The sequence below is a fragment of the Cyrtonyx montezumae genome, unplaced genomic scaffold (genome assembly GCF_038088225.1).
Source record: "Cyrtonyx montezumae isolate F1298 unplaced genomic scaffold, pur_monq_1.0 scaffold_45, whole genome shotgun sequence".
NCBI lineage: Eukaryota > Metazoa > Chordata > Aves > Galliformes > Odontophoridae > Cyrtonyx > Cyrtonyx montezumae.
Window position 1 is genome coordinate 811115 of NW_027072051.1, and position 27738 is coordinate 838852.

General features: G+C 53.1%; 4 protein-coding genes across 5 annotated transcripts in view; 2 read left to right on the forward strand and 2 right to left on the reverse strand.

The window, feature by feature from the left end:
- The window catches only part of PHLDA3 (pleckstrin homology like domain family A member 3), a 135137-nt gene extending 119962 nt beyond the window's left edge, over positions 1–15175 (forward strand). Inside the window, exon 3 of the transcript XR_010622879.1 lies at positions 15161–15175. The gene's annotated coding sequence lies outside the window, so the exon portion shown is untranslated. The remainder of the gene's footprint in view (positions 1–15160) is intronic.
- On the forward strand, positions 864–3859 carry TMEM9 (transmembrane protein 9). 2 transcript variants are annotated; one of them, XM_065747564.1, is made up of 6 exons: positions 864–987; positions 1920–2021; positions 2408–2499; positions 2876–2984; positions 3422–3553; positions 3709–3859. In XM_065747564.1, exons 2-6 carry the CDS (start codon positions 1929–1931, stop codon positions 3856–3858), a joined length of 576 nt encoding a protein of 191 aa, XP_065603636.1. In that variant the 5' UTR covers positions 864–987; positions 1920–1928; the 3' UTR covers position 3859. The 2 variants fall into 2 exon arrangements, with proteins under 2 accessions (XP_065603636.1, XP_065603637.1); XM_065747565.1 differs by lacking the exon at positions 864–987 and having other exon boundaries at positions 1905–2021.
- On the reverse strand, positions 5683–7527 carry LOC136055667 (alpha-1,6-mannosyl-glycoprotein 4-beta-N-acetylglucosaminyltransferase). The gene is made up of 2 exons (XM_065747524.1): positions 7361–7527; positions 5683–7002 (listed from the first exon to the last, which is right to left on the reverse strand). The coding sequence occupies exons 1-2, from the start codon at positions 7470–7472 to the stop codon at positions 5861–5863; spliced, it is 1254 nt and encodes a 417-aa protein (XP_065603596.1). The 5' UTR covers positions 7473–7527; the 3' UTR covers positions 5683–5860.
- TMEM183A (transmembrane protein 183A) lies at positions 12139–23454 on the reverse strand. The gene is made up of 8 exons (XM_065747473.1): positions 23318–23454; positions 22769–22858; positions 20073–20228; positions 18845–19004; positions 17264–17444; positions 14034–14114; positions 13285–13440; positions 12139–12378 (listed from the first exon to the last, which is right to left on the reverse strand). Exons 1-8 carry the CDS (start codon positions 23412–23414, stop codon positions 12193–12195), a joined length of 1107 nt encoding a protein of 368 aa, XP_065603545.1. The 5' UTR covers positions 23415–23454; the 3' UTR covers positions 12139–12192.
- Positions 23455–27738: the final 4284 nt, after the last annotated feature.

Consider the following 27738-nt stretch of genomic DNA (forward strand, 5'->3'; position numbering starts at 1 on the left):
TCCGCTCAGCAGCACTGGAGTAGGAGGAAGGAATTAGAAGTCCCTGGTGCACCTAACAGCCAGGATTATTGGCACAGAACATTTCCCTGGGTCAGCCCAGCTGGAGCAGGCTGTGACCCTGCAAGGGATTTCAGCTGAGTGCATGGGGAACACAGCATGACAGGGCAGTATCCCACACATGGCAGCAGCCAGATGGGAACACACACCTCTATCAGGAATTCCCACAGCTGGGTGCACTATGGGGCCGACAGCCTCCACCACCCACGTATTCTACAAACCCTAATGCAGTCTCAACTTACTGACTGGCATTCCTTCTGCTTTACACTCTCTTCCAGTTGAGTATATCCCCATTTTCTAATAGCAAACCTTGGAGACCCACACAGCTCAGGAGGCCCCATCCTCCCCAGGCCGCAAAGCCACATCCTCACAACGCTCCCATTGGAGCCGAGGCCACTGCTCAGGGAAAGCAGGATGCTTGAGGGGAGCCTCAGCACAACACGGGCCTGAGGCCTCTAACACGGGACAACAACTGCCGCCCCGCAGCCTCTGAGCCTAAAGGATGCCAAAGGTAACTTATAACGGTAAAACAACCCAATGCAGCGCTACTACGACTGAGCTGCTCCCTCAGCACGACAGCTGCGAACACACAGCATAAACACACTACCACACACTGCACCCACCCTCCCTCACTCTGAGAGGCAGTGCCGACGCGCGGCTCTTTCCTCTGAGCACGGCGGGCTCGTCTTGCGTTCTGATTGGCCAAGCGCTCTGCCAGTCACGCAGTAACCAATGGGCGAGCAGAGCCGGGGCGGGGCTTGCAGGGGAGCCGGCGTCGCGCGGCAGGTAGGGCCGGGAGCGGCGGGGCGGGGCGGTCCATCCCGGGCCCATCCCGGGTCCGCTGCGTCTCACGGAGCCGGGCCACACCCGGGGCCGCAGCCTGGATGAGCAGAGCGGAGGCATCCCGGGAGGACGGCCCGGGGCTGTGCTGTGAGGAGCGGGGAGGGGTTGGCCGAAAGTGGGGTTGAGGGGGTGGGGAGAGGGCGGTGAAGGATGCTGAAGGGCCTGAAGGATGCGCTATGAGGGGCGGCTGAAGGAGCCGGGGCTGTTTGGGGTGGGGAGGAGGAGGCTGAGGGGAGACCTCACTGCTGTCTTTAATACCTGAGTGCTGATTGCGACGACAGCGGGGTTGGGCTCTTCTCAGTGGTGGCGGTGACAGGACGAGGGGACGTGGCCTCAGGTTGTGCCAGTGGAGGTTCAGGTTGGATATAAGGAAAAAATTGTAGGCAGAAGGGGTTGCTCAGCACTCGAATGGGCTCCCCAGGTTGCTGCTTGGGTCACCATCTCTGAATGTGTTTAAGATCCGCCTGGATGTGGTGCCCGGGGACACGATGTGGGCTGTTGGAGGCAGGGCACTATGGTTCGGTCATGGTTGGACTCGATGATCTTGAAGGTCTTTTCCAACCTGAGCTGTTCAGTGGCTCTGCGTGGAGGTGCTTAACGAAGGGATCTGTCGCCTTCCCTGAATGAAACTGAGCTGCAGTGGCTTGGCAGAGCCCTCCACCACAGTGCCTCATGTCCCGGGCACATCAGCATTGTGAACAAGAACACTGGTCCCAGCATCTGTCAGCAGCTTGCTGTGCCTCCTGCAGCAAAGAAAACCCACCACAGTGCTGAGTGAGGTACAAGGAGTTCCCTGTGGCTCCAGGAGTCACGTTGTTAGGAAACGAGCAATATTTTTTGACAGAGCTCTGTTCAGGTGCACAGGTGATGGGATAGGGATATTTTGGGATCTGTGAGCTGTTTTTCCAGGATTTTCTGGCTGGCATGCACCTTGATAGAGAGAGAAACTTCCACTTCCTGGGTTAAATAGAGTTCAGTGGAAGATTTTCTACCCTGTATGGGAATTTTTGTTTCCTTAGGCTTCCACAATGTTTGCCCAGTGCACCTTGAAGTGTGCAAGCTCCGTACTGCTGATCACACTGCTGAGCTGCATCCTTTCTCCTCCAGCACAGGCTGGCAAGGTGAGTGAACAGCTTCAGATGCTAAGTGTAGTACAACAGACACAAAAATGACACTTCTAAGGTACGGAGTGCTGCAGCAGATCAGCGCATATAAGGGTATCTATAATACAAAGAGCTGTGAATGGGTGGTGGTCTCTGCCCTGCCTTTGGTTGTGGCTTCCAGTTTGCATTTTGACACACATTTGAAGAGTACCTGGTCTGTGGAGATGGGGTGTTTTTAAACTTCAAACTTACAGATGTGAAAAAAGCAGAGAGGAAATAAGAGATGTGGCATGAAGTCATCTCTCTCAGAGAACGTTCTGCTCCCACAGCCCTGGGTGGTGAGGGCAGCAGAGCTGTGCCCATGTGTGTTAACTCACTAATGCTGTTTCCTTGTGCTTCTGCAGAGCTCAGAGGACATCCGCTGCAAGTGCATCTGTCCCCCATACCGGAACATCAGCGGGCACATTTACAACAAGAACGTGTCACAGAAGGACTGGTGAGTGCCTGTTGAAGCCTGAGGGGTTGATCTGTGGAAGCCAGCACTCTGCCAGTAATTTGCTGCCTGTGAATGTGTAGAGGAAGCAGTTTCAGAAGGGGTTGCTTGGCCAAAGTGTTTATAGAATAGAAATTCAGGAATCTGAGCAATGTGATTTCTCAGGCCATGCCTCTCAGCAGATGATGGTTATGCCCTCCAGTCCCTTTCACCCAGACTTCATCCCTGCAGAAGGTGCTTCTGTTTCTGCCCCAGGAATGTTGGGATAACTAAGCTGTGGTCAGCATTATCACCCCAATGGGAAAGCTGGGGCAAAGTCACCTTCCACAGAGCACTGGTTTCTCCTTCTTTCACTGGTTTTGGTTTCTTTGCGTTGCAGCAACTGCCTGCATGTGGTGGAGCCCATGCCAGTGCCTGGGAATGATGTGGAGGCATACTGTCTGCTGTGTGAGTGCAAGTACGAGGAGCGCAGCACCACCACCATCAAGGTAACTGCAGTCAGCCCCCTGTGGCACCATGCCATCCAGGCACAGCTTGACGGGGTGCTTTCCTGGAGCAGAGCCCAGAAAGGGAAGACAAAGCCAACACAGCTAGCACACGTGGCACTAGCAGGGCACTGTGCTGGAGTCGTGAGCGCTGCTGGCACTGAGGAGGTGGAACCATGGGAGCCCTGTCTCCTTGCTGAGATCATGGCAGAGTATCTCAGGCTGGGGAGCCACCCTCTTGGAGTCCTTTTGTGTGCAGCACAAGTCTTCAGTTGATGCTGCAGAGAAAACCAGCCTTCCTGCAGGAAGTGCAAAAGACTTCCAAGTGAGCAGGTTGGAACGTGGGAAGAGAGCAGACATCAGAGGTATCTGGGACAGGAGCTTCCTGGCCTCTGTGGTACTTATCTCTACTGATGATCCTGTGCTGTGCTTAACTGCAGGTCATCATCATCATTTATTTGTCCGTGGTGGGGGCACTGCTGCTCTACATGGCTTTCCTTGTGCTGGTGGACCCTCTGATCCGGAAACCAGATCCTTACACACAACCCCTGCACAATGAGGAGGAGAACGAGGTGAGGCTGTGCAGATGGGTGACTGATGGGGACGGGGCAGTGAGGACAGAAGAGAATGGCTGGCAGGGAAGCAGTGTGACCTCATGCTTGCTCCCTCTGTGTTCGGGTTGAGCGTGCCTTGCTTTGACCTCGTTCACTGTTCCTTTCCACTGCAGGACGCTCGCTCCTCGGCTGCAGCCCCAACCCCATCAGGGGCCAGAGCCAACACGGTGCTGGAGAGGGTGGAGGGAGCCCAGCAGCGCTGGAAGCGCCAGGTGCAGGAGCAGAGGAAGACAGTTTTTGACCGCCACAAGATGCTGAGCTAGAGGAGCTAGCTCCCCAAGACACCAGGAAGCTCAGCAGGTAGAGACAGACAGCAAGTCGTCCTTCAGGACAGCCGTGGTGTTGGCCTGAAAGTTCTGACCCTCTCTGATTGACCCTTTTGTAGAGAGGGGCAGGCCAAAGTGCTTGTCCCTGGCTTTTGTCCCCTTGTATGTCTCAGCTGAGACCTGCACTGACTGCTGGCCCCTGGCTGCACATCAGCAGCCACACACCACTGCCCCCTCAGTGTGTGTGTCACTGGGGGCTGCAGCTCTAGGCGTGGTGCCACAGGCACTGCTTGCTGGGCCTCAGTCAGCCCTGTGTTGGAGTGTCTTGGTGTGGGGTTTAGTGTTGCTGGGATAAAAACAATGGGATAATTTTTGTAGGATAAATTACGTGGTCCTGCTCCAGGATGAAGAAGCCACCTCCTCCTCCAGTTTGCACTGAAGTTATTTGGGAGTTCCAAAGCACGAGACATGCATTGCATGTGGGATCCCTGCCTCTGGTTAGCTGCTGCTTGCACTTACTCTGGTGTAACCAGAGTGGATTTCCATGTTATTCAGTGGAGATTCTCCAGATTTACGCCAGCATAACAGAGACTGTTTCTGTGCAGGAGAACTCCAGGTATGCTGATTTACATTTCTGTCTCTGTTTACCTCCTTTAGCAGCAGATAAAAATACACCAGGGAGAAACCCTTTGGTTTGTAACCGTGTTTGTAACCCTCGACCTTCACACAGTGCACGAAAGGCATTGTGTCCCAGAGAAGTGGGGCAGTGGCTTTATTGGAGCACACCTCTCTGAATTGGAGAGAGGTGGATTTGAAGGCTGAACTGGATAAAGATCTTTCTTTTTTGGAGGGGGATGAGGTGATCTTTAAGGTCTCTTCTAACCCAAGTCTGCGTGGTTCTGTACCTCTGTACTCCCCAAATTCCCAAGACCTCTGACTGTGCTTTGGCTGCTGGAGGAAAACAAGGTGATACCACAGCATGCATCGCACTGAGAGCACTTACAACCTCAGGAAGGTGCTGGAATTTATCACGTAGCACCTCTGTATTAAGTGCAGACAAAACCTTCATCGTGGCCGACTGTTTTCAGGGCGAAGCCTGGAGCTGAGCCGCGGTCACAGCACCGTGCAGGGCAGGAGGGCTGGGCTGCTCTGCAGGGGCTGAGCCGGTGCTGTGGGTCCATCTGGTGGCCGCCGCCTCTCCCAGCAGCGCAGAAATCAGCAGTGCCGGCAGTGGGTTCCCGGGCCGACTCCTTTCTTCCCTTTCTTCCCGTGGTAGAAAATCACGAGTTGGAATTGGGACAATTGAGGATGAGGTGGTGTCGAAAAGTTGCAAAACAATGCTGCTGCTTGGCTAATTGAGTCGCTGTTGTTAATTAATTAGCTGATTAGCTCTGTCTCGTGCACCATCCTCCCCAGGAGATGTTCTCTACTGCTCAGCCTGAGGCTCCCAGAGCCTCTGCTCCCTCGCACCACCAGGTGAGCCTGGGGCTGTCCATGTCCCCACAGCACTGCCCTGCCTGCCTGGAGGTCACCCAGACCCCACAGAGCATTAGTGGGCTCTGGAGCCTGCTGGGCCTGGAAGTTTGGGGTTGGGGGAGCCAACCACAAACTTACCCCTTGGTGTAAGGAAGCACCAAGAAGGGTACCAGGGGACAAAGGGAGCAGGACCCCACCCTGAGCAGGGAAACTGGCACACCATCAGGACACAGAGGGGTAGCAGAGCTGTGTGTCCATCACGCTGCCCGTACTGATGGGCTGTAGGGCTGCAGCCTGGGGCTGGGCACTGCTTTCTGCAGCATCCCCCAGGCTGGCACAGCACAGTGGGCCCTACAGCCAACCCCATCCACCTCTGTGCAGGAGGCAGACCCCACAGCTGCCCCTCTACGTTCAGCAGGCAGGACCAGCTTGACTGAATAATTTAATTCCCCATCAAAAAAGGGACTGAGAAAAACAAAGCTCCTCTTAGAGCAGAATCCAGCCGCTGTGCTGACCTGTCAGGTCAGGTGCCTGCAGTCCAGATGTCGATGCTCTGGATGATGAGCCACTCACTCTGGCTCTGGGTCACCCGGATCCGCACGCACTCCACGGGGCTGGCTGCTCTCTTCTCCAGCTCCCTCTGCTCTAAGTTCCCTTTCTCAAAGTTGCCCACGGTGACGTACACAGAGCAGTCCCGGCCATCAGCCCTCCTCCCCCGGCCCAACTCCAGAACCCCCGCACGCAGGAAGTCCCCGCGGCGCTCACTGGAGCCCGTTCGCACCCGGACACGGGTGACGTGGGCTGGTTGGTGGAAGACAAGGCAGAAGACACTGCCAACTGCTGGGTTCTTCCCCCAGAAATACCCCTCAGCTGAGCTGTAAGCCTTGGAGGGCTCGTAGTTCTCAAAGACAAGCATGCTGGTGAACACGGCCGCTGCTGGGTTGTCGGGGAGCTCCGTGCCGTCAGCCTGGAACTCGTCATCCTTCAGCTGGTTGATGCTGCCTCGGAAGGAGGAGTAGAGGCCCATGTGCTGGAAGAGGGACGGCTTGAAGCGGATCACGTCCTTCTGGGTGAGCAGGAGGCGGAAGTGGGACAGCAGCCAGTCACAGGGCATCTCCTGGTAGAAGAGGAGGAGGAAGCGAGCCAAGCGAGGAAGGTCACTGGAGCGGTAGAGCTTTCCGATGTAGCCCAGCTTGGAGAACTCGAGGGTGGCCCACGTGGAGCCTTTCTGGGAGGCCACGGCCTTGCGGATGGCGGTGAAGAAGGACTTGGCAGACAGCACGTCGTCCTCAATCATCAAGTAGTAGGAGGAGAGGTTGGCAGCAAAGGTGAAGAGGAAGGCGTAATCCACGTTCTGCTTGGACCTGAACTTCACCCGCTCCTCTGGGTCGTTGTAGTTTCTCTTGAGGCCTTCCAGGGTCGGGTAGAATTTGTGGGGAGTGTGGATGAGCACGAGGCGGCCCAGGAGGATTTGGGGAGCGAACCTTTGGCCGATGTCAGCGGCCACCTGGGCGTTCCAGCCGGGGTCTGCATCGGCCAAGTGCACCACCACCACCATCTCCTGCAGCTCCTCCTCTGTTGACTGCTTGAAGAGGGACTGCAGCGTGGCAGGGAGGTAATACCCACGTGGTCGTCTCACGGATGCCAGCCCCACTGCCAAGTACTCTGCAAGGCAAAGGAAAGGCGTTGGCAGGCTGAGGACTGATGCACCGCAGTGACGTTGTCCCATCACAAGGGGGTCTCTGAAAAGCTCTCCCTGCAGCCAACCCGCACTGTTAATGCTATTTGTGGCCCCACATCCAAAGTTGGAAGGTCCACTTCCCTGCTGGGAAAGCAGGAAAACCACCCCCAGGCAGATGGGTCTCCACCAGAGATCTGGGGAGCCCCAAATGGCTGTGATCACCCCACACAATTGGACGGAGCAGAGGGGGGAGAGCACCCAGCAGTAACAGTGATGGTGAGGCCCACAGTGGGTGAGAGGTGCAGCCCCCAGAGCACAAAACAGGGCCCCAGAGGCACTCACTTTTGTGGGGTGGTGGGGAACCGGCAAGGAGGTGATAGGAGATGTTGAGGGGTGCAGAGAAGTCATCCATGTTGTGGAGGACGTGCAGGACTCCTTGCTTCAGCATCTTCATGGCTGTGTGTGAAGGCAGATGCCTGAACTCCTCCTGGATGGCAGCCACAGGTGGACAGGTCAGAGCCCGGGGTCTTGGACATGCACAATCCAAGGAGGGCAAAGAGGAGACCCCATCTGCCTCCCCAGCTCCTGCCCTGGAGGAGCCCAGAGGGAAAGGAGAAGGCAGAGCTGGGATCTGGGGATGATATGGGGCAAGGGAGGCAGCAGAACCAGAGGTTGTGGTCCCGGTGGGGCAGGAGGGAAACGAGCAGGGTGTAGGGCCCATGAGGGGCAGGGAGGTGGGGGCTCTCCCAGCACAGGACTCACCTCCTGGGCTTCTTTCCCCCTCCAGCTGCCCCTGTGCAGGAGGAGGAGGAGGAGGAGGAGCAGGAGGAGGAAGGAGGCTGCGAACGCAGCCGTGAGAGAGCGCTTCGGGGAGCATCGCATAGCACCGGGCCGACCCACTGAGCAGGAGAAAGATCCCCTGCAGGAGAAAGAGGCACATCAGAGCACAGCACAGCCCAGGACAAAGCTCCTTCCCTGACTGGGACAGCAAGAGGGCACCGGGACACAGCCAGGAGCGCTCACCCAGGGGGACCCCACAGCACAGCTGCAAGAAACCCACCAGCACAAGAGCCTGCACTGCTCTTCTGACACCACAAAGGGCTCCCTGTGCCCTGCTGCACACCCCGAGCAGCTGCAGCTCCCAGCACAGCCACGTCCCTACTCGGGAGGACAAGAAAGCCTTGAAGTCACCTTCGCAGAGATATTAGTGCCCTTGAGATCTCCTCGCAGCAGAGGCGTGGCACGAGGCTGAAAGGCTCCTGAGTTTACCTGGGGTTTTTCCATTCTAAACACAACCGGGTCTGCCCTAGAAGAGGGAAACCAGAGTGGGAGCGAGCACCCGGCCCTGCAGGGCAGCTCACACATCCCAGCTCACGTGTGTTCACTGAAGGCAGCTGTGAGCCACACAGACACAGCACAGCGGGAAGAGAGCTCCTAAATACCACTGCTGGGGGAAAGCTGAGCCACGTTCAGCACTGATGGGGAGCAGGAAGCAGATTGTTGTAAGGAGAAAATCCACCTTCTGGCCCAGATATCCTCTGCTGGGAGGCATTAACACCTTAATGGCACACAGCACTTGATGTCGCCGTCCTAGCTGAGCTGAGCTGAGCTCACGTTCATTGCTCAGATAAGTGATTAAATCAGACAGAGCTGCTCTGAGCTCGCCCTTTGTCCCGGGTGTGGTGGATCACATCTGCTGTCCACGAAGGGCTGTGTTTGTACCCCATTCTCTTCATTTGGGTCCTTGGGAGCTCAGATATCTTCGCTGATCTCAGTGACACCACATTAATGGGGGTGACTGGGAGAATTAATGAAACCAATCCTAGCCAGGGAGAGCTCCTCAGCCCTCCAGCATCACCTCACTCATCCAAAGCCAGAAGGTAATGAACAGTAATTAGCTCCCTAGCTGTACGACGAACGAAGCAGCCCAGCTGGATCTGCTCAACACAGACAACCCTGGGACAGTGCATCCTCCTGGCACCTGCTCGGAGCAGAGGATCTCCGTCCCCACTCTGTGCCTTCACCCTCAGCTCTGCTCTGTGCCAGGGGTGTCCCCAGGAGCCACCCCCTGGGCACAGCTGCCAGGAGCCCAGCACGCTGCTCCCTCCAGTTGGGGATCTCCTGGCCAAGTACGCTCTGTCCCCAGGCAGAGGGGAAGGAAAATGAGGAAATGCTATGGCCTCGAGGCTGCCGGGGCTGCCGAGTGTCAGCCCGCAGAGCACATTACAGACGTGGTTTCACGCAGCTGAAGCAGAGGAAGTGAGAAATCAGGGCAGCACTGTGCCCTGGGGTGAGCAATCCCAACCGCTCGGGGCTGCCTGGCCAGCCCTGCCCCGTGCCCCACGCATCCCCCGGCTCAAAGCTCATCCCATACAGCAGAAGGAGGGAAAAGCCAAAGCTTTAGGTCAGTGCAGCACAGAGGGCACTCCGTGGGCAGCGTGGTGGGGACGTGACTCCGATCCAAGCCCTCCAGCAGACAGCAGCCCCAGCTCTCCTCCCCACACCCCCCTTCCCTACGCAGCCCCAAGGGCGAAGGCTCACAGCACCCAGCGGACCCCACCCAGGCAGCACAGACTTACGGGTGCGTGGGGCGGCTCGTGGGGTGCTGGGCCCTGGCAGCGTCCCCACCGGGCTCCGATATCTCGCTCTCAAAGCCCCACCCCGGCCTCACCTGCCTCCCGCAGAGGAGGAGCATCTGCGGGCTGGGTGAGGGCCAGCCCCGGGATGGGACATCCCATTGGCATCAGAGGACCCCCACGGCTCCCGTACCCTGAACCGCTTCGCAGATCCACTCGTGGGCGCCACCGACGGTGGATCCCACGGAGCACAGCACACAGCCCCGGCAACGTGCCCCATCATGCAGCAATCTCACCTGCTCCATTCGGCCAAAGCACGTTCCCATTGCCCTTCCGCTGCGGCAGTGCCCCCTACCTTGGGTCGGGCCGCGGTGCTCGGCCTCCAGCGGCAGGACACAGCTCAGCCCTTCTCTGCACAGGAAGGAACCGGGGCTCGGTGCTTCCTGCTCTGCTGGGAGGAAGCGGGGAGCGGGGCCCGGGCCTGCACGCTGTAGGGCAGCGGGAAGGGGCGGCTGTCAGACGCCGTTCCCAGTCCGACCCCATCCCTGTGCTCGATGGGGAGGTCCAGGTTGGACGTGAGGAACAATTTCTTCTGAGCAAGCAGTGATAACGGTGGCACAGCTGCCCGGGGGAGGTGGGGTCACTGTCCCCGGCACTGCAGAGACGTGGCACTGAGGGACACGGTCAGTGGGCACAGTGGGGTCGGACTTGGGGTTCTCAGAGGTCTTTTTCCAACCAGAACGATTTCACGAACCCCAAAGGCTGCGTGGGCTCAACGTGCAACATCCAACCGGCCCCGGGAGCCTGCAGCCCGGCTCCCGGCCTTCTGCTCCCTGCACACCCGGAGCCGCCTGCAGTGCAACCCGGGCACACGGGGCAGTGACACTGCAGCTCTGGGCAGTGCAGGAAACGTGAGAGCCGCGCGGGATCAGCTTACGGCCCTGCGTTATTCAGGGCTGAGCGGAACAAAGCGGAGGTGAAAGAGGGCCCCGCGGCGTTACCCACGTGGCAGAGCTGCGCCCGCGGGTCGTCCTGGTGCCCTGTGGGGATTCTTGCCAAGAAGACAATTTTAAATAATAATTAACAAAATCATCAAAGTCGCTTTCACGCGTTTCTGTATCGAAAAAGGTCGGAGTGGAAGAGGCGGCGCTCCGGGATCGGGGTGCTGCAGGAACCCCCCACCCCCCCACTCTCGGGTCTCTAACACAGACCCGAGCTTGGGGTTAAGTGCCCTCGGTGGTGCTTCCCATTGATGCACGAAGGAGCTCCTGCCTGGCAGCCACACAGGAACCATGGGATATTTCCTTATCAAATTAAACTCCTGTCCCAGTCACCCTCTATCTCCCAAAAGCTTTGCCCAACAGAAAGGAAGTGCTTAGTTACTCCTGCTCGAGACAGATCTGATAACGCTCACAGCGGGGTCAGTTCCTACCTCCAGTTGCTCACCTGCACTCCAGCACTGCCTGCTCTGCCTCTGTCAGCAATGAGGTGAAACCCAATGCATCTCCTCTCAGTTCACAGCAAACCACACTGCCAACAGACCCACGCTCAGCACCACTCCCTTATTCAAGTCGTTTCTCTCTGGGAACAGCACAGAGCTGTGCAGGGGAGGGTCAGAGAGGTCACAGAGCTGGGGGTTACAAACAGCTCTGCACCAGAGGGCGGTGGTGCCCAGGGGCACCGAGCTGCTGAGTTGGAGGAGTTTGATCACAGTGAACGTGTGAACAGTTTGTGAGACACGGGTTTGGATTGGGGCTGGTCCTGGTGGAGCCCGGAGTTGGGCTGGATGAGGTTTGTGGGTCCCTTCCAACTCGGGCTGGTCTGCGACTCCGATGTAATCCTGAGCCACCACTGCAGTGCTGGGGCTGCTCCGTCCTCGTGGCAATCACTTCGTCAAGAAGTACATCACCAACAGCTTCCCAGTGCCCACAGCCAGCACTGCTCCGCGGCTCAGACCCGAGTCCTTCATATCTCACAACCTGCACCACCTCCCCCCGTTCGTCTTCTGCTTTTAAAAGTTCAGCTGTGAGAACTCGGAATATCTTTACCTTCAAGAAAAACCTTTCCCTTACAGATCCCCTTTGAAATAAAACCTTTGATTATTTATGCCTTTAAAAAGCCAACATCTGTTGGACTGTGAATCAGCATTACTGCATCACTGCTGCTTTGCTTTCTGCTTCTCAGAGGCTGAAATATCACACTGCATTGGAGAGCAATCGTGTGCCAATAAAAAAAGCAGCCAGGGATCCCATTTGTGAATCGTTTCTGCTCACCTTCAAGCTGGAAAGCAAAACCCAAAGAACAGAAAACACGACCACGTCCGTTAGCACCAAAAGGATTTTAAATGAACAGTTCCAGGGAGCTCCTTTCAAATCATAAAACGTGAAATTTTACATAAAAGTGTTTACAAACAGTATCCTCTTTACACTCAGCTCTGCTCAGCACTGCCCAGAAGTTATGTACATACACACCAGCTCAGAAGCTTCAACCACTCTCAAGGAGGCTGCAGAATTTATTTAAGAAACAAAACAAAACGTCGGGGTTCTCCTGGTTGCTAGGAATTCCCTTCAGCCTGCCACACGGGTCTCCTGCTGAGGGCTAAGCCTTTGGAGAGAAGGGGTACTGTGGGTGCCACCAATCCAGCAGGCGGACGCTGTGCACGGGGTCCAGCACGACCTGCACTCCTTGCTCCAGGCGTGGCTTCTTGCCATTGTGGACAGGGGCGTCCTGGAAGAGCAGGCGCACGCGATGATGCCTCATGTCCGTGCTCACGTTGATGGTGAACTGCAAAAGAGACACAGGAGGAGCTGGGGGAGGGGGGCACGCAGCTGAGCACCGGCACTGGGTACCAAAATGACTTCTGTGTGTTATGTCAGCTTCTGTAACACACGGCTGAGGCCGGAGGAACGACTCCTTCCAGGTTAACTTTTCCACAAAGCAACTCAGACTTAATTACTTATTTTATTCATCTGAATGGAAGGGAAAAAAAAACCACCATTTCTGAAAATCAAAGCGATGAAATCAACGAAGAATTGTTAGAAAATGCGGTGAGCTGTCTGAAAGTTGTTAGCTCTGCTTTATTAACACCTCAGCTACTTCAGGTGCTGCAGCAGTTACACTCCAAATCAGTTCCCTGAGGCTGGAAACCCCAAACAGAACTGGTCACACCTGAAAGAACTTCTCACTCAGAGGGGCAGACACGTGTGCTGTGCAGCAGCACACCCACCCTGCTGCTTTCTAACACAATGCCTCAGTCTGGAGCTGAGCCTGTGGGAATCCATCCCAAAGCTGCTGCTTGGCCCAGGGACTGAAGGCTGCAGAAGTTTGGTCATACACGTTTTGCTCTCAGGACTGGCTGCCTGATTCCTGACTGCGTTCAGGAGGTAACACCTCTGCTCCTGCATCCCAGCTCCTGATCCCTGCTGAGAACTGACTGCTCTGCTCCCAGCTGCTGTGCACACACAGGCTCAGCTCCTCCAGGAGCTCTACACAACCACATCTCCTGAAGAGCTGAGTGATCTGCAGAAGCTTAACCGAGATCGTTAGCAAGACCTGTGATAACTGACACTGACATTTCCACTACTGGTCGAGTGATGGAGCAGCATGATTCACCCAACCCGAAAGAGCTCTCCCTCCCCTCTCAGAAACTGCACGTGCAAAGAGCACGTGGTAGATCCCTCAAACACTTACCAAGGTGAACGTCATACCCATGACTATTGGCACGAATATGAAGTTAAAGGTGGTGATCTGCAGCAGACAGCAATCCTGGTCGGGGTTTGTGTGGACTTCTTCGTACTGAATAGGTGGCTGAAGACCTTTGCAACATTTGCTCTTAAATCTGGGAGACTTGAAAGAAAGAGAAGCAGTTAACCAAGCAGGAATCTACGAGGAGTTTGGCTTCTTCTCACCAGTGCTGCCCAGCAGGTTCTGCACACATCCCCACACGCTTGGCCAGTGCTACATGAACAACAGAAACCATCCGAAGGACTATTTCTTTCGACAGGAATGCTGCAGAACTCCCACGGGTGCCTTCAGCAGCCTGAGAGCCACTCAGGGAGGCTTTCCATTAGCAGGCATTCCTTCAGCTCCTGTGGAAACCTTCCCAGTGGTGCAGCAAAGAGTTTCAGATGTGGATCTACTTCTGGATACTCCTACAGCCTGTTTGCTGGTGACAGTCAGAAGCAACGATCCAAAGATTAAATTATTTGGGGTGAGTATCTTGGTAACACAGACTGAAAACTGAGAGCAGTTTCAGGACGTGTCTCAGCTTTACCAAAGGACTCAGAGTTTCCATTTAATGTCTGAACCCATAAAACTGTTTCCACTTTTCCTTTCTACCACTTTTCTACTATAGGAAAAAATGATTACTTCTCCAAAAAAAAAAAACAACAAACCCACAGCCATTCTGGTTCTTCTTCATGGCTGCTGAGCTTTCATACCTGCTTTTTGAACTTGAAGTTGAATTCCCACATTGCTTCTTGTCTGTTCCCTTCAATCTTTTTGCACCAGAAAAGCAGACACTGAGGTGGAAAAAAAGAAACAAAACTATGAAACCTGCAGAGGCATCACTTTAAATAAGTTTTAGCAAAGCACTGAGACTTCCCATTACAAACACAATTACACAGAGCAGTTAGGAGCCATTTATTCAAATTAATTATTACCAAAGAACACAGCTAACAGTTCAGTCTCCAGTCGACCAACTGAGCATGCAAAAGGATGATGCAACTTACAGCCACTGATGTACTGAACAGAAATCTCCCTGAGTGATCTGTCCCGTAATAAGGCAGAGATGAGTGGTACGGATGCACCCGTTTCCCTCACCCACCAAGAACTCCTGATAAACCAGACTCCAAACAAGACCAAAGGAACAACTTAAAACTGAATAAGAATCAAGAAGGAGAGAATCTAAAGGGAAATGCCAAGAATGATGTATGACCTTTGGAGTGACAGATGAGAGAGGTCCGAAGCCACTTCAGAGTCAAAAGAAGGTACTGACATCACTCCACTGACTCTCACACTGAAGAGCATAAAACCACTGCCAAGTCAGCACAGTTCAACCAACCTACTGCTCATATTTTAGAAGGAAGTGAGGAAAGGGCCTCCTTACAGCAGAGGTAAGCAGCACCGTGCTCCAACTTAATCCAGTTACCTTGGTGTGGTCACAGGACCTATCCCAGCACACAGCACCAGATCCAGCAGGAGTCTCAGCAGAACTCCCAAACTAAAATGAGGGGGAATTTCCTTGTCTACCAATGGGTGGAAGCAACTGTCCTTCAACAGCCACGAAGAGAACCTGGCAAGTCAACCCACACACCAGGGTTTCCACAGCTCAGATGCCAGCACACCACTGCTGGTCTTATCTGGTCCTTCTGAACAGTGGCAGCACATAAAGAAAGAATAACACTGCTAAAGACAATTCCTCCTGATCCACATATCATTTCTTGTGCACCAAGAAGGCCTGACTGGGTCACATTAGGAAGCACACACCTAATTTAAATCCACTATAGTGGAACCCTTAATGAACCAAAGCCAGAGCCATCATCCACCACGGGACCTCTGTAATTAGAGACCAGAGGTGATGCAGGACCCCCATCTCAACTCTGAGTCACGTCCGTAAGCAGGAGTCATTAAGGACCCTTACCTCCACAGTCCTCATGAGGTGACCAACACAGCTACGAGCAGTCCATTTCAGAAACACACATCAAGTAACCTCCACGTGGGAGGAGAGCAGCCAGCCCTCAGCTTCTGCCCACAGTAACACTCTCCAGATCTTTCTTATCTCAGGCGTGCAGCAGATGCTGCCGAGTTCAACTCCACCACCAGAGCTATCTGTAGGTCACCTGCACAGACAGCCTGGTCTAGCAACGGGTTTGGTCACGGCAAGTAGTGAAGCACAAAATGGTCAGTACCTCCTAAGGGGCAGAGGATGTTGTCCACGGGTCAGCCGTCCTGCCGCTCCACCAAAAATAATGGGGGATGTCTTTAAAGGGCAAACACTTCTGCTGACACCATAACAGCTCCAGTGTCCCACACAAGCTAGGCTAGGGAAAGAAAAAAGGAAATTAAAGAGGAAAAGCTAGATTCGATAACATGGAGGACTGGGGTCTCCTCTTGCCACATGCAGCTTACGTAGGAATCTGCCACTATTTTCAATGACCCATAAAGGTAAAACCAAAGCCCATGGAAGCAAAAACGTGGGGAGGAAGTGTCAGCCCCTCCTCCATACCACTGTGCTCAGGCATTTCAGCACGCAGTAACACACATGTGGGGCTCACTGTCTTGCAGTGCAGTAGTACAGCAAGACCAGGATTGTGATGGCTCCAAGGGGTCAGGTCGGATCTCTGCTGTTCCAAGCAAAGCCTTGTCACCATTTAATTTCCTTTTTTAAAACCTGAACCACAAAAGACTGCACTTCAAGAACCACCTTCAAGCTGCAGTGCAGCAGAAGCACTAGCAGTGGGCACCAAAGCCGTTATGATGTCAACATGAACGCTCCCAAAATCCTGCCAGCACCACCTCATCTCTGACAGCCACACCACGTCCCCCAGCACCAGAAGGAAGTGAGACCGAAGGGTTACAGCTAAGTGGGCATTTCCTGGAACAGTTTTGCTGTTTAAGAAAGATGACACCTAAACTGAGAAACGAAGAAGAGAAGGAACAGCTCTGGATGCAGACATGTGAATCTGCACACAGAAGGAAGTGCTTTTCTCCTGCTCTGCAGCACCACCTGCTTGTGCTACTGCACCATGCTCCCGAAGCAGTGCAGGGAGAGGAAGGAGGAAAGAAGCAATGCTGCTCACAGACTGTTGAAAAAAAGCCACTGCAGTCTGTCTTCAAAAAGCTCACTCGGTAAGTGTTCTGATTTGGAAGATGGAGAATTCACATCGTTGCTTAAGCTGAGTACCAGCCAGCTGTGAGGTAAAAGCAAACAAGAAACACAGGCACCTCCAAGTTAATGATCGACAGCAATTGAAGAGGAATGGATACACAAATGCCCCAAGCTCCAACCTGAAGGGAATCTGCTGCCCACAACAGTGACAAACCTCTTACAGCCCAACACAACTGCAGCCCCAGTCCCAAAGTGGACGTTTACTCTGCACATTTGCCATGCTCACAACATCACCACCTTCCCTTGTTCAGAAACCAAAGACAAAGCACACACTACAGGAATGGAGTATAAAATGATCCCCTCGCAGCGGCCATCAGCATTGCTCCTGATTTCTTCAGATGACTGCTATGGAGAAGAGATGCATTCTGGCAGGCAGGGCCCAAATAAAGCAGAGAATACAAAGACTGTCCCTACTGCAACCTCCTTTCAGCAGCACGTCTGCAACAGAGGGAAGAGCTTCCAGCATCCCTAACAGCTGTGACATTCAAGTACCATTTTGCTGATTATAAATCTGTTGAGGGAGGACTCAAGAAACACAGAAGAGTAACTAAAATCCTCTACAGGAGCAACTACTCAGAGCCAGGTAACCAGCAGGCTGTTAGAATTAGCTCGGACTAGTAACTTCTAACCCCAAGCTTCACACAGAAGTTTGGACTCCGTTATCTTTCGAGGCTCCTTCCAACCTTGATTCTGAACAATACCTATTTTTCTTCCAGAAAGAGAACAGAAAACAGCAGAGGAACACCTCAGGCACCCCACCTCCTCAGTGACCCCACTTACTCTGGAATTTTTTAAAGTGCTGGGAGTACTGTCTGGGATAGCTGGGTTCCTGGAGACTCGGGATGCAAAGGGCTCATACATGTGGTACAGAGAGCGGATGACGCACGCACGGAGGCAGTGCAGCTTCTCCATGGACTCAGGCCGCAGGCGGAGGGGCAGGTATGCATCCAGACTGTAGTGCCTGAAAAGCCAACGAGAAACCCAACTCAAACTCAGAGAGTCAGAACAGCAGAGGCATGCAGAAGAGAGGAGATCAGCACTGGGATAAAAGCAAACGCCTGGCTGATCCTAGGACCTGCTCTCAGCTCAGACTGTGAGGGTTTTGTGCTGCCTCTAACACACACGTGGGCACACGATGCTACAATGCCCCAGCAATTCCCCTGCACAGTTTGCCCAGAGAGACCAAATGATATTTTAGTTGTAGGATACATAAAGGGCTACAGGTACATTCAAGGTCCCCAAGGCCCCCTCTAGCTGAGCTTCACTGCATGCTCACAAATGCCTGAGCAGTCTGGCTCGAGAGCTACTCTGATCAGAGAAAACAAGGAAGCTTTTTTCTAGGGAACTTCACACTAAACAAACAGAGAAGGATGCCCACAGCTGTGGCTCACTCTATGCTTATGTTGCTCGTGCTCTCTGTGCAACAAATAGAGAAATATGGATCACAGAATGGCTTGGGTTGGAAAGGACCTCAAAGATTATCTGTTTCCAACCCCCTTGCTGTGGGCAGCATTGCCAACCACTAGCTCAGACTGCCCAGGAACCCACCAAACCTGGCCTCAAATGCCTCCAGGGATGAGACACCCACAACCTCTCTAGGGCTCTAAGTTCCAGTGCCTCATCACCCTCTGAGTGAAGAATTTCTTCCTAACATCTGACCTAAACCTCCCCACTTTCATTTTAAAATCATACTCCCTTGTCCTATCACTATCTACCTGCATAAAAAGTCAATTCCCCTCCTTTCAGGTATTAGAAGATCACAATGAGATCTCCCCAGAGCCTTCTCTCTTCCAAGTGAGAAAACATTCTGTCCTGAAGGAAAGTTAGGTGACATGCACAAGGACACAATGATTTCCTTTGGATGTTGATGCTCTTTGGTCTTCTACTTCATTTAAAACTTACTTCTGCCACTGAGAGAGCTCCTAAATGTGTTAGTTTCTTTCATGCCATCCTAAGCACAAGAAGGTGACCATGATGAAAGCTTGAGGCAGGGCCAGGTTTCTGTCAGTGGTGGTTGCCTGCCTTTAAGGTAAAGCACTGATTTCACTGTAAGCACTTTCTGAGCTCTTTACAGCTGTGAACAGGAAGGAGAGTGTAGGCTCCAGCAAGCAGAAAAATGCACGTGGCTTTGAGATCTTACAGAAAGTATATAGGAACATGCCACGGACAGATCCTTTTCCACACTCAGAGCAGGTACAATAAACCATAACTCCTCCCCAAATGAGGCCCACACCATCATTTCAACATCTAAATATTAAGCTCGCAAGACTATAGGGAAAAGTTCTCTTAATTACAGCTCTATAGATAACCAGTCACTGCTGAAGCCTCTGACAACAGTTAAGACATTCTCTAGAGTCTCACCTTCTGTAGAGTCTGGTCCAAAAGGCAGCAGTGCAAGTAACAGTCCAGGCTTTCTTGCAAATCAAGGAGAACCGGACAATGTCCTCAGGGCGAATGTAGGAAGCCAACAGCAGCCAGATATCAATGGGGTATTCTTCTCCACCATCGCCATCAGGATTTTCTAATTGCAACCAAGGTGCATTAGTGTAATAAAGAACTTCTTCACCAAATCACAGCCAGTGGCACACGTTACAATGCTGTCAGCACTGGGTGAGTAACTGGAACATGCATGTATACAAGTCTGATACAACTCCATTGCAACCACCACACATCCCCTTGCTGGACACGTGCCATCATTTATCACAGCTGCACAGGTTGCACAAGCAAGTGGTGGATTCAAAGAATTTTTCACCCTTTCAGGCTGAAAGGGACTTCTGGAGGTCTGTACTCTGGCAGCCCCGCTCAAAGCAGGTTAAATTAGACCATTTTCATGTCAGAGTCATACAATATTCAGAATCCTTCCTGGTCAAGTTCTGGCTGTCTCCAAGGATACAGACCACACAGCCTTTCTGGGCCCTACAGCAACACTTCACTCTTCCCAATGAAAAACATAATTTCTTAACCAGAAGACAATTAATTAGAAACTCCTGCAGGATTCCACAGTGCAGCAGTTCATTTTCTGTTGTTCAGACTGCACAAAGTATAACTGCTGAAGGATACAGCAACGGAATTAATTCACTGTGATGGCAGCAGGGCCAAATTCACTAAGCTGATGGAAAAACAAACAAAAAAACACCACCTAAATCCATCTGCAAAAAGCCTTGGAACCACCCTGAAGACAGAGCCTGGATTCTGCCAATAAACACATCATGGGCATCAAGATCTGTCTGTTTTCTCCTGCTTTCACCTATATGCTTTCAAGGAAGAGCTGTAACACATGTCCCGTGGCAAAGTTTCACAACTCTTCTCAAAAGCAGCACTAATTTTCCAAGGTTGAGAGGAGACTGCTGAAAGCAACATGCTCTTTGGCTCTGATTTCATGCCCAAAGCTCTGCCTTTGTGAAAAGACAACAGCTCTGACAGAGTCACAGCAGGTTCCTTGGAGAAGTGGGGTAAAGTGATTAAACCCTTTGCATTACCATGATTTATATTTTTAAATACAAATCACAGAATGCCCTGGTTTAACCTGTAGGTAGTCATTAACTGAAGAAACTCCCACAAAGCACCCAAGGGAAGCTGGTGAACACACCTTTGTGCCTTTTGCTCTTCTTTTTTCTCGATGCACTTCGCCCACTGATACCTTCCTTTGTATCCATTTCATCACTGCTGTCACAGGATTCTCCTGATACGGAGAGAACTTCCTCAGAAGGAACACAAGAAGCTTCCAAACCACAGAGGGATTTTACTAGAATGGCAAGAAATGACACAGTAAGTATTCCAGTAGATAAACAGAAAGAGATGATTCAAGTTCAGGAGATACTCCAGTGGAACCAAAGCCACTGCTAAGAAGCAACATAACTGCAGTAAAGTCTCCTTGTGACACATGCAAATCCTAGCCCTCAGGATTACCTTGTCAGAGCAAGATTAGCACAGGTGAGTGAATTAGAAACAGTTATTCAGCCTCCTGTTCTGAGGAAGGAACAACGAGGATGATCCCATTGGTTTTCCTGAAGCTGTTTATAACTTTGAATGACAACATGCTTCTTGTGCTGCACCAACTGGTTGCCCTGCATACCACAGCATCCCTGTATGACCACTGTGCAGCCTGTATAAAGCCAGCTCCCATGCTCTAATTGTCCTCAGAACACAGGGCAGATATACTTCCTTCTCAGCAGGACAAAGAGATCCTGTGGCTGTAGACAGCCAATCCAACAGCAACATAACTCAGAGCTAAGTACACAAGCTCCACTTACCCTAGAATTTAGTGAAGGGCCTAAAGAGGAAAATAGCAAGTGAAGACAGTATTTCTTCTGCTGCCTCTAGGGTGATGTTTAGAAACATCACTGTTAGGAAATATTTTTACAACTTGACTGTAAACTGAGGACTCACTGGGGCAGAAAAAGATGTGTGAGGCAGTAATGTGAGTCTTAAAAAAGAAAGGTGCAGTCCTGTGTTACAGCAGAGTGAGGTACTGTCATAGAGAAACCAGCATGATAACAGCATTATAAACACTTCACAAATGGACTAAAATCCAGAGCCACATACATTCAAGAAAGTTGAATTTCAACCTAACTTGCTTGGATGAAGAAAAGCACCTCTATCAAGAGGCACCAGGCTACCCCAAAGGAGGTCTGTGCTGCTCAAACTCGTCTAGCTTAGCAAAGTGGACCCCTGGAAGGTATTGCACATTGCAGATACAGTCAGTAGAGACATCAGAGAACAAGAAGTGTGATTTGAATTAAACAGACAGTGGCAGAAAAAGGAATAATAATCAAGTAGTGATTATAAATAAACCCAGACTAGAGATTTTCCTCATTTTTTAACCACAAAGCAAGGTTCTGAAATGGTAACACAGCAGATGGAAAGGGAGTCTTAAGACAGAGCTTGAGCAGTTTAGGAACAGGGACTGCATCACTTGGTTTCTGGCCACATCAGAGGACTGCAGAGCTTTGCCAAATGAGTTCTGCCGTATTTTGCACAATTTACTTTGTAAACTGTATGCACCTGTGGTAGTGGTATCCCTCACACTGTAACAGCACTGACCTCTCTACATACATCCTTTTGTAGGCAAAACCAAATAGAAGCAGATAGCAATGCATGACAGTTATGACATCAAATACAGCCAAGCAAGAGATGACAAGTGATCAAGTCTCGGGAAGGGGTTTAGAAAAAGACAGTCACACTTGTTGAAAAGCTCAACAAGGCATCTGAGCTGACAACACAAGCCCGTTCACACCGAGTCACCCTGCATCGTAATCTTGCCAAAGAGACTCCCTCCTCTTCATCTCACAGCAGTCATCCCCACCTTGTCCCTGGGGGTTAGGAAGGGACAGATAAAAGCTCAGGAAAATTCCACCTGGCCTTTGCTCCCCTCCCCACCTCCTGGCAGCCATGGGCAGGGCAATGTTTGAGAACCAGCAAGACAAGAGCTGAATGAGGCCAAAGTTCTCCAGGCAGAGGCTATCTCCTTCCTGCTTCTTGTTGTCAAAGTGAACCACGGTCATGACCATGTCAGATAAGGCTGTAGGACAGCCTGGGGTTGATAAGGAGGGAGCCTGAGGATCAGTCTGACAGGAGGGTGAAACCCCAACAACTCTGCAGGGAACCTCTGTGACCTGGAGTCATCCGGGGGCGGGAAGGTGAACCAATAACAGGATGCTGGATTTCAGGAGAGGGGTTAAGCTGCACAGGGAAGGTGATGCAAGGACTCAGAGTGGGTGTAAGGAGAAGATAATACAGTTTGCTACGAAGCTGAAGTGTAATAGTGGGAGGCACTGCCTCAAATGGAGAGCCTATATAAGGCTGAACAGGAAATTAAAGATGGACTGGGAACCCTCCAGCCTTCTACAAAGAGTGGAAGGTGCCCTGATCTGAAAAGCTTGAGTAGTGACTAGAAAGGAAAATTTAGCAGCATCACCATCAATAATTTCATCTGGTAGTGAAGTCAACCACAGTTTTGTATGAGGCAATATAGCAATGCAGACTCTCATTCTGTGGGTTGTTGTTGTTTGTGTTGGTTTTTAAAGCAAAAAAAGTCTTCCATTTAAAACACCAAAAAAAAGACTCAACAATTCTTGCTGGACTTGCAGCTGGCAATCTGCAAAACCCTGTCTAGGATCTGAAGCATCTGACAGAAATGCAGACTCATTTTCAGGCATCAAACCAAACAGTTTTCTCAGGCCATGGGGTTGAATTGGAGTCCCACAGCAGAGAGGCTGGTGGGATGGGGGGCAGCCTTTCCACATCCTTGCTGGCAGGGCAGGCTCCCTAGGGTGCTGTGCTCACCTTCCTGCTGCACTGCATTGGCCACAGCTTTCTTCACCCGTCCAGATTTCACGACAGCCGGGTCTGAGTTAGCATAATCTGCCACTGTCACTGCAGAAGAGTCAGGACACAGGGCGTCAGGGGATTACAGATTACAGGGCGGGGAGAGAGAAGGTCTGAGAGGTACGATCCCTTCTCAAGAGGGGCACTGCATGGAGACAGGGCCGAGGAGAAGGCACACAGCAAAAGGATCCCCAGCAGCGAGCCTGCAGCCCACGGGCTTCCACCACAGCCACGGACACCCGCCGCCTTCCAGCACAGAGCAGCTCTCCCTCTGCCCAACCCACACCAAACCCCTCGCTGCCCCTCACAGCATCCCAACCCACCCTCCAAACGCAGGCTCCCCGCCCGCGGGCCGGGCCGGCTCCCTGCCGCCCTCCCCCAGCTAAAGACGACCCGCATCCTCGCACCCCTCCCGCCGCTGGGCCAGGCCGCAGGGCCCAGCTAGGCCCGGCTCCCCGCAGAACCTCGCTCCCCTCCATCCCCACCCCCCTCAGGGCGATTCCTCACCGCGCTCGGAGCAAACATCGTCGGCGCGGAACTTGAGGCGCTTGCGGGCGCCCCGCTTGGGCATGGCGGCAGCTTCGGGGCGGCCGCGCGGGGCCATGTCCCGGCCCGTCCCGCCCGGGGCCGCCGCGGCGCCGCGGGGACAGCGCCACCTCCCGCGGAATCTCGCGACAGCGTGACGTCATCTGTCTGCGCCGCGCACTGATTTCATTCTCACGACCCCCCCCCCCCCCCCTTGTTCCCAGTGCTCCCAGTAGTTATGCCCGCGGGGAACTGGTCCGCCCCAGTGCTCCCAGTCAGGGAGATTCTGAGGTAACTGCCCCATTTGTGAGGTACGGGGACCTCTGAGGTAAATTCCCCCCATTCACCGCAGTAATGGGGTCTCTGAGGGAACGTCTTCCCAGTCCATCCAGGAGTGACGGTCTCTGGGGTAACTGTCGTCTCTCCAGTGCTCCCAGTAACGACTTCTGAGGTAACTGGCCTCCAGGTGTGAGGATCTGTGAGGCCCCCAGCCCACCCAGGAACGAGGGGCTCAGGGGTAACCTGTTCCACTGGTGCTCCCAGGGCCTCTGGGGTAATGGCCCCCTTAAGGCTCCCTGTAATAGTGACCTGAGGTAACTGGCCTTCCAGCCCTCCCATTAATGAGATCCTGAAGAATAACATCCTCCCAGTAATGGGAACATCTGAAGTAACAGGTCCTCCCAGTAACAAGGGCTTCTGGAGTAACTGGCCCTCAGTAACCAGTCCCTTCTGCCCACAGCCCCCTGGCACTGTGGGATGCCCCAGAACCATGGGTCTATGAGCCCCCTGCCCTACCACCACTAGCTCTGCTGTGCCCCCCAGCACCAGAGTCCCCCCACCACGCAGGTGAGATTCCTGTTGGACATCACTGGCTGCCCAAGCAGTGATGCTGGGGGTCCACACACACTTCCTACCCTGCATTTACATGGCTGTCCTGCAGCACAGACTTTGGAGGAAAGGCACAAGCTCAGTCCTGGCCCCAGCACCCTCAGCACCGTCCCAGTGGACACTGCACAACTCCCAGTGCATTTCTTCCTCCCAAGCGTTTCTTAAAATAGTAAGAGTATTTTATCAACAATTGAGAGGAGTTTTGACTGTCCTGGACAAGAAAGGTCAATCCTTGAGACAAATGGTATTTTTAATTGTATTCATCTAGGTTTGAAACAACTGATGTGAATTAAAGAGATCAGCAATTAATGCAACCAGATCCTGACACTAATAGCTCTACATGCCTCCTTGGTTGCTTAGGTACTTGAAAATATCTTCCTTAGACCATGAGAATCATCATTGCTATTTGAGAACTATATCACAGTATTGCTTTTTAAGAGATCTTCTTATCTAACTCTGGAACATGGGAAATAGAGGAAGTTTTACCAGCACAGGACAAGACCTATGCGAAGATGGCTGTTTCCAAGTGTGGCCAGCACAGTCTCTCCTCCAGCAGGTTGATAACATCGGTGGCATTTATCTTCTGAGACCTCCCCAAAGTCCTCCAGCAAACAGTACTGCAGAATGAGCTCCATGTCCCTGCATGAGCCCGGTGAGACACAGGACTGCAGTGATACCATCATGCTGCATCGCTGAGGGCTCCTCGTGATGGTCCAGGTCCATCCCAGAGGATGCTGAAAGCTGTGCAAGGGTTGAAGCAGCAACCTGTGGTTTAAGAAGCCCCAGATTAATTGCTTACTGCTGATGAAGCCTACATGCTCTGTGTTTGTTGGGCACAGTGCTGGGGTGCGTTACCCTTTCTTCGCTCCTGGACTGGCGGGGTAAGGGCGGGGAAAGGAGCACGCAGGGCTCGGCTGTCCGTCACGAGGTGGCACCCCACAGCCTGAGTCTGCTCCTGTCTCGCTCCCCGTAGGGATGGATGAGGCTTCTGGGCAGGTCCTTCCCGCTACAGGAGCTGCTACCACCAAGAAAGTTCCTGCTCCCCAAGGAAGTTACCTGCCCCCTCAAGAAGATTCTTGCCCATGGAAGTTCCTGCCCCACAATCGAGTTTTCTGCCCCCTCAGGGTTAATCCTGCCCCCCAAGCATCCTGCCCCGACCCCCAGCACATGAGGTAGGGGTGTGGCCATGGCAGGGTGGGGCAGGAGGAGGTGTGGCCAGGAGGGGACGGCGACGCAGGGGCGGGGCGGGCGGCGGGAGGCAGCGGCGGCGGCGGCGGCTTCCAGCGACTTCGGCGCTCGGTGAGTGCGGGCGGGGTCGGGCCCACGCCGCCCCGGGGGATGCTCAGCTTTCGGCGGGGCCGGGCTGGGGATGCTCAGCACCGGTTCTGCATCCTCCACCAGGTGGGGCTGCCCGGGGGAGCTCTTCTCGTTTTGTCACCCCGAGGGATGCTCTGCAACCATCCGCCCTCCGTGGCTGGGCCGGCCGGGCTTTGCTCCCCGTTGTCACCCCCGTTCGGGTTGGGCTGGGGATGCTCTGCCTTGCTGTGGCAGGTGGGGATGCGCTGCCCCCAAGGGCCGTGCGGGAGAGGGTGCTGCGGCTGAAGGAGCTTTGTCCGACCCCATTGCTGCTTGGAAGGAGTCTGTGAGTCAGGGTTGGGCTGAGCATCCCTGTTTCCCTTGGGTAGAGTCTGAGTCTGGGGGTGTCATCCTCACCCTCGGGGTCTGCTCTTCACTTGGCATCGCCCATATGCCAGGAATCTGAGCCCAGGGATTGCTGTGCCCCCATAACTGGGGGGGCATAGCTGATCCCCACTGAATGTGTGGGCAGGAGGAGTGAAGAGGCAGCCAGATCTCCCCCACTGCTGCAGGATTTTGGGGGGCAGCAATTCCTGTAACCCCAGAGTGCAGAGGAGGGGTTCTCCACTTTTCCAGCTGCCTTATGCTTCAAGCAGCACCCCACTGTCGTCTAAAGCTGTCCCTTTGCAGCCCTGGCCCCCATTTTCCTACCTTATAGGTGGACATCCTGGTGAGATCAGTACTTACCTGTGGCCTTCTGCTCTGATTTCCCTGTGCTGTGTCCTCCTCCCTCCCTCAGTGTTGTCTCCAGCCTGCAAGCATTCACTCAGGTCTGAATCAGCCCTCAAGAATACACCCAGCACTGAGCTTGGGGCTGGACCAGCTCATGGGGAAGCTCATAGAGATGGTCCTGAGCTCAGCACTGGGTGGATGTTCACTGAGCCTGGGGCTGGATCAGCCCAGTGAGCATCCAGCCAGCCTGGCTGTCTCCAGCTGTGCTTTCACTGGTTCTTATCCTCCTGTCAGCCGATGCCATCTCAGTAGTACGTGGCAAGCTGCCTCCAGACACTGTGATTTCCTCCTGAATAACATCAACCCTTCAGGGCCTCGTTTATCCCCCAAATTGCATCATTATAACCGCAATTGGCTTAGGAAGATAGGTTTTGTTAAAGCTGTGCAAAACCTTCTGGGGACGCCCCAGTTTTGGCCAAGTAGGTACTGGCAAAATATTTGCTTAAGCTTATTTTCCACCATCTGCTTATATGCAGAATGAGGTTCTCCTGGTGGGTTTGACACGATGGCACTGCACTGCGAGCTGGTACAGAAGCAAGATGTCAGCTGGAGTTTGGTACCCGGAGGATTGTGCCTGTGTGTGGTTCAGGAGCTTCTCGCTTGTGCTGCCTGTAGAGATGGAAAGCTGATGTCTTTTAGGCTCCAGAGCTCTGGTGGGACTCATGGGTATCTCTGCTCTTGATGATCATCATGCTGCAACACATACGTCCCTGTGGTCATCTCTGGAGGGGGATGGCTGGGAGGTGGGACTGATGTCCAGGGTCTTCCTGGAGATTTGTCAGGGATCTGCAAGAGCAGGTGCTGGAGCCTAGTGATGCTCAGGTGCAAGGATGACTCTGACTTCAGTGCAGCCTGTGTCCCTTCCAGCAGACTTCCAGCAGTCCCTTTCTGCCTGGCCCTCAGGTTGTCCAGATGACAGCTGCAGGAGGTTAGATCCTTTACGTATCTTTTCTCCCAAGAGTTGTTTTAAATGCAGCAACAACCCCCAGCTTACAGATGCTTTGTGTGAGAATTGACATGCCAAACATAGGTGCAACACTCGGCTGCAGCCAAGGGTGATGGCTCCAAGCTCCAAGGCTTGGCCAGGCTCTTGAGGGATGTGCTTGGGCACTTTGGGTGCACAAAAAAGCTGCTCTGAGCAAACGATGCCAAAAGGCTCTGAGATGTGTGTGCATGTGGGTGCACAGTGCACTCCCACAAGCTGGCATTTGGGTGTTCTCCCATGAGATGGCATTTGGGAGGCAGGCACAAATGACAGGAAACAACTGCAGCTCGTAGGGAAAGGTCTTGAGCAGAAGTAGTGAAATGATCCAGAGCCCTTTACTATTAGAGAAGTTGTGCTGACATTGGATTCTAATTTTGTTTGTGCTGTGGTCAAGCAGGTTGAAATGCTTGTAGGAACTCTGTAAAACCATCAGTTTAGGTTG

Excerpts from the sequence above, each read along its gene's own strand:
- TMEM9 (XM_065747564.1), top strand. The coding sequence starts at position 1,929 with ATGTTTGCCCAGTGCACCTTGAAGTGTGCAAGCTCCGTACTGCTGATC. Across the intron at positions 2,985-3,421 it reads GCAGCACCACCACCATCAAG|GTCATCATCATCATTTATTT; the intron begins GTAACTGCAGTC and ends GCTTAACTGCAG. Across the intron at positions 3,554-3,708 it reads ACAATGAGGAGGAGAACGAG|GACGCTCGCTCCTCGGCTGC; the intron begins GTGAGGCTGTGC and ends TTTCCACTGCAG.
- LOC136055667 (XM_065747524.1), bottom strand. The coding sequence starts at position 7,472 with ATGAAGATGCTGAAGCAAGGAGTCCTGCACGTCCTCCACAACATGGAT. Across the intron at positions 7,003-7,360 it reads TTCCCCACCACCCCACAAAA|AGTACTTGGCAGTGGGGCTG; the intron begins GTGAGTGCCTCT and ends TTTGCCTTGCAG.
- TMEM183A (XM_065747473.1), bottom strand. The coding sequence starts at position 23,414 with ATGGCCCCGCGCGGCCGCCCCGAAGCTGCCGCCATGCCCAAGCGGGGC. Across the intron at positions 14,115-17,263 it reads GCACTTTAAAAAATTCCAGA|TGTCTGCTTTTCTGGTGCAA; the intron begins GTAAGTGGGGTC and ends TTTCCACCTCAG. Across the intron at positions 12,379-13,284 it reads TGGGTATGACGTTCACCTTG|TTCACCATCAACGTGAGCAC; the intron begins GTAAGTGTTTGA and ends TCTCTTTTGCAG.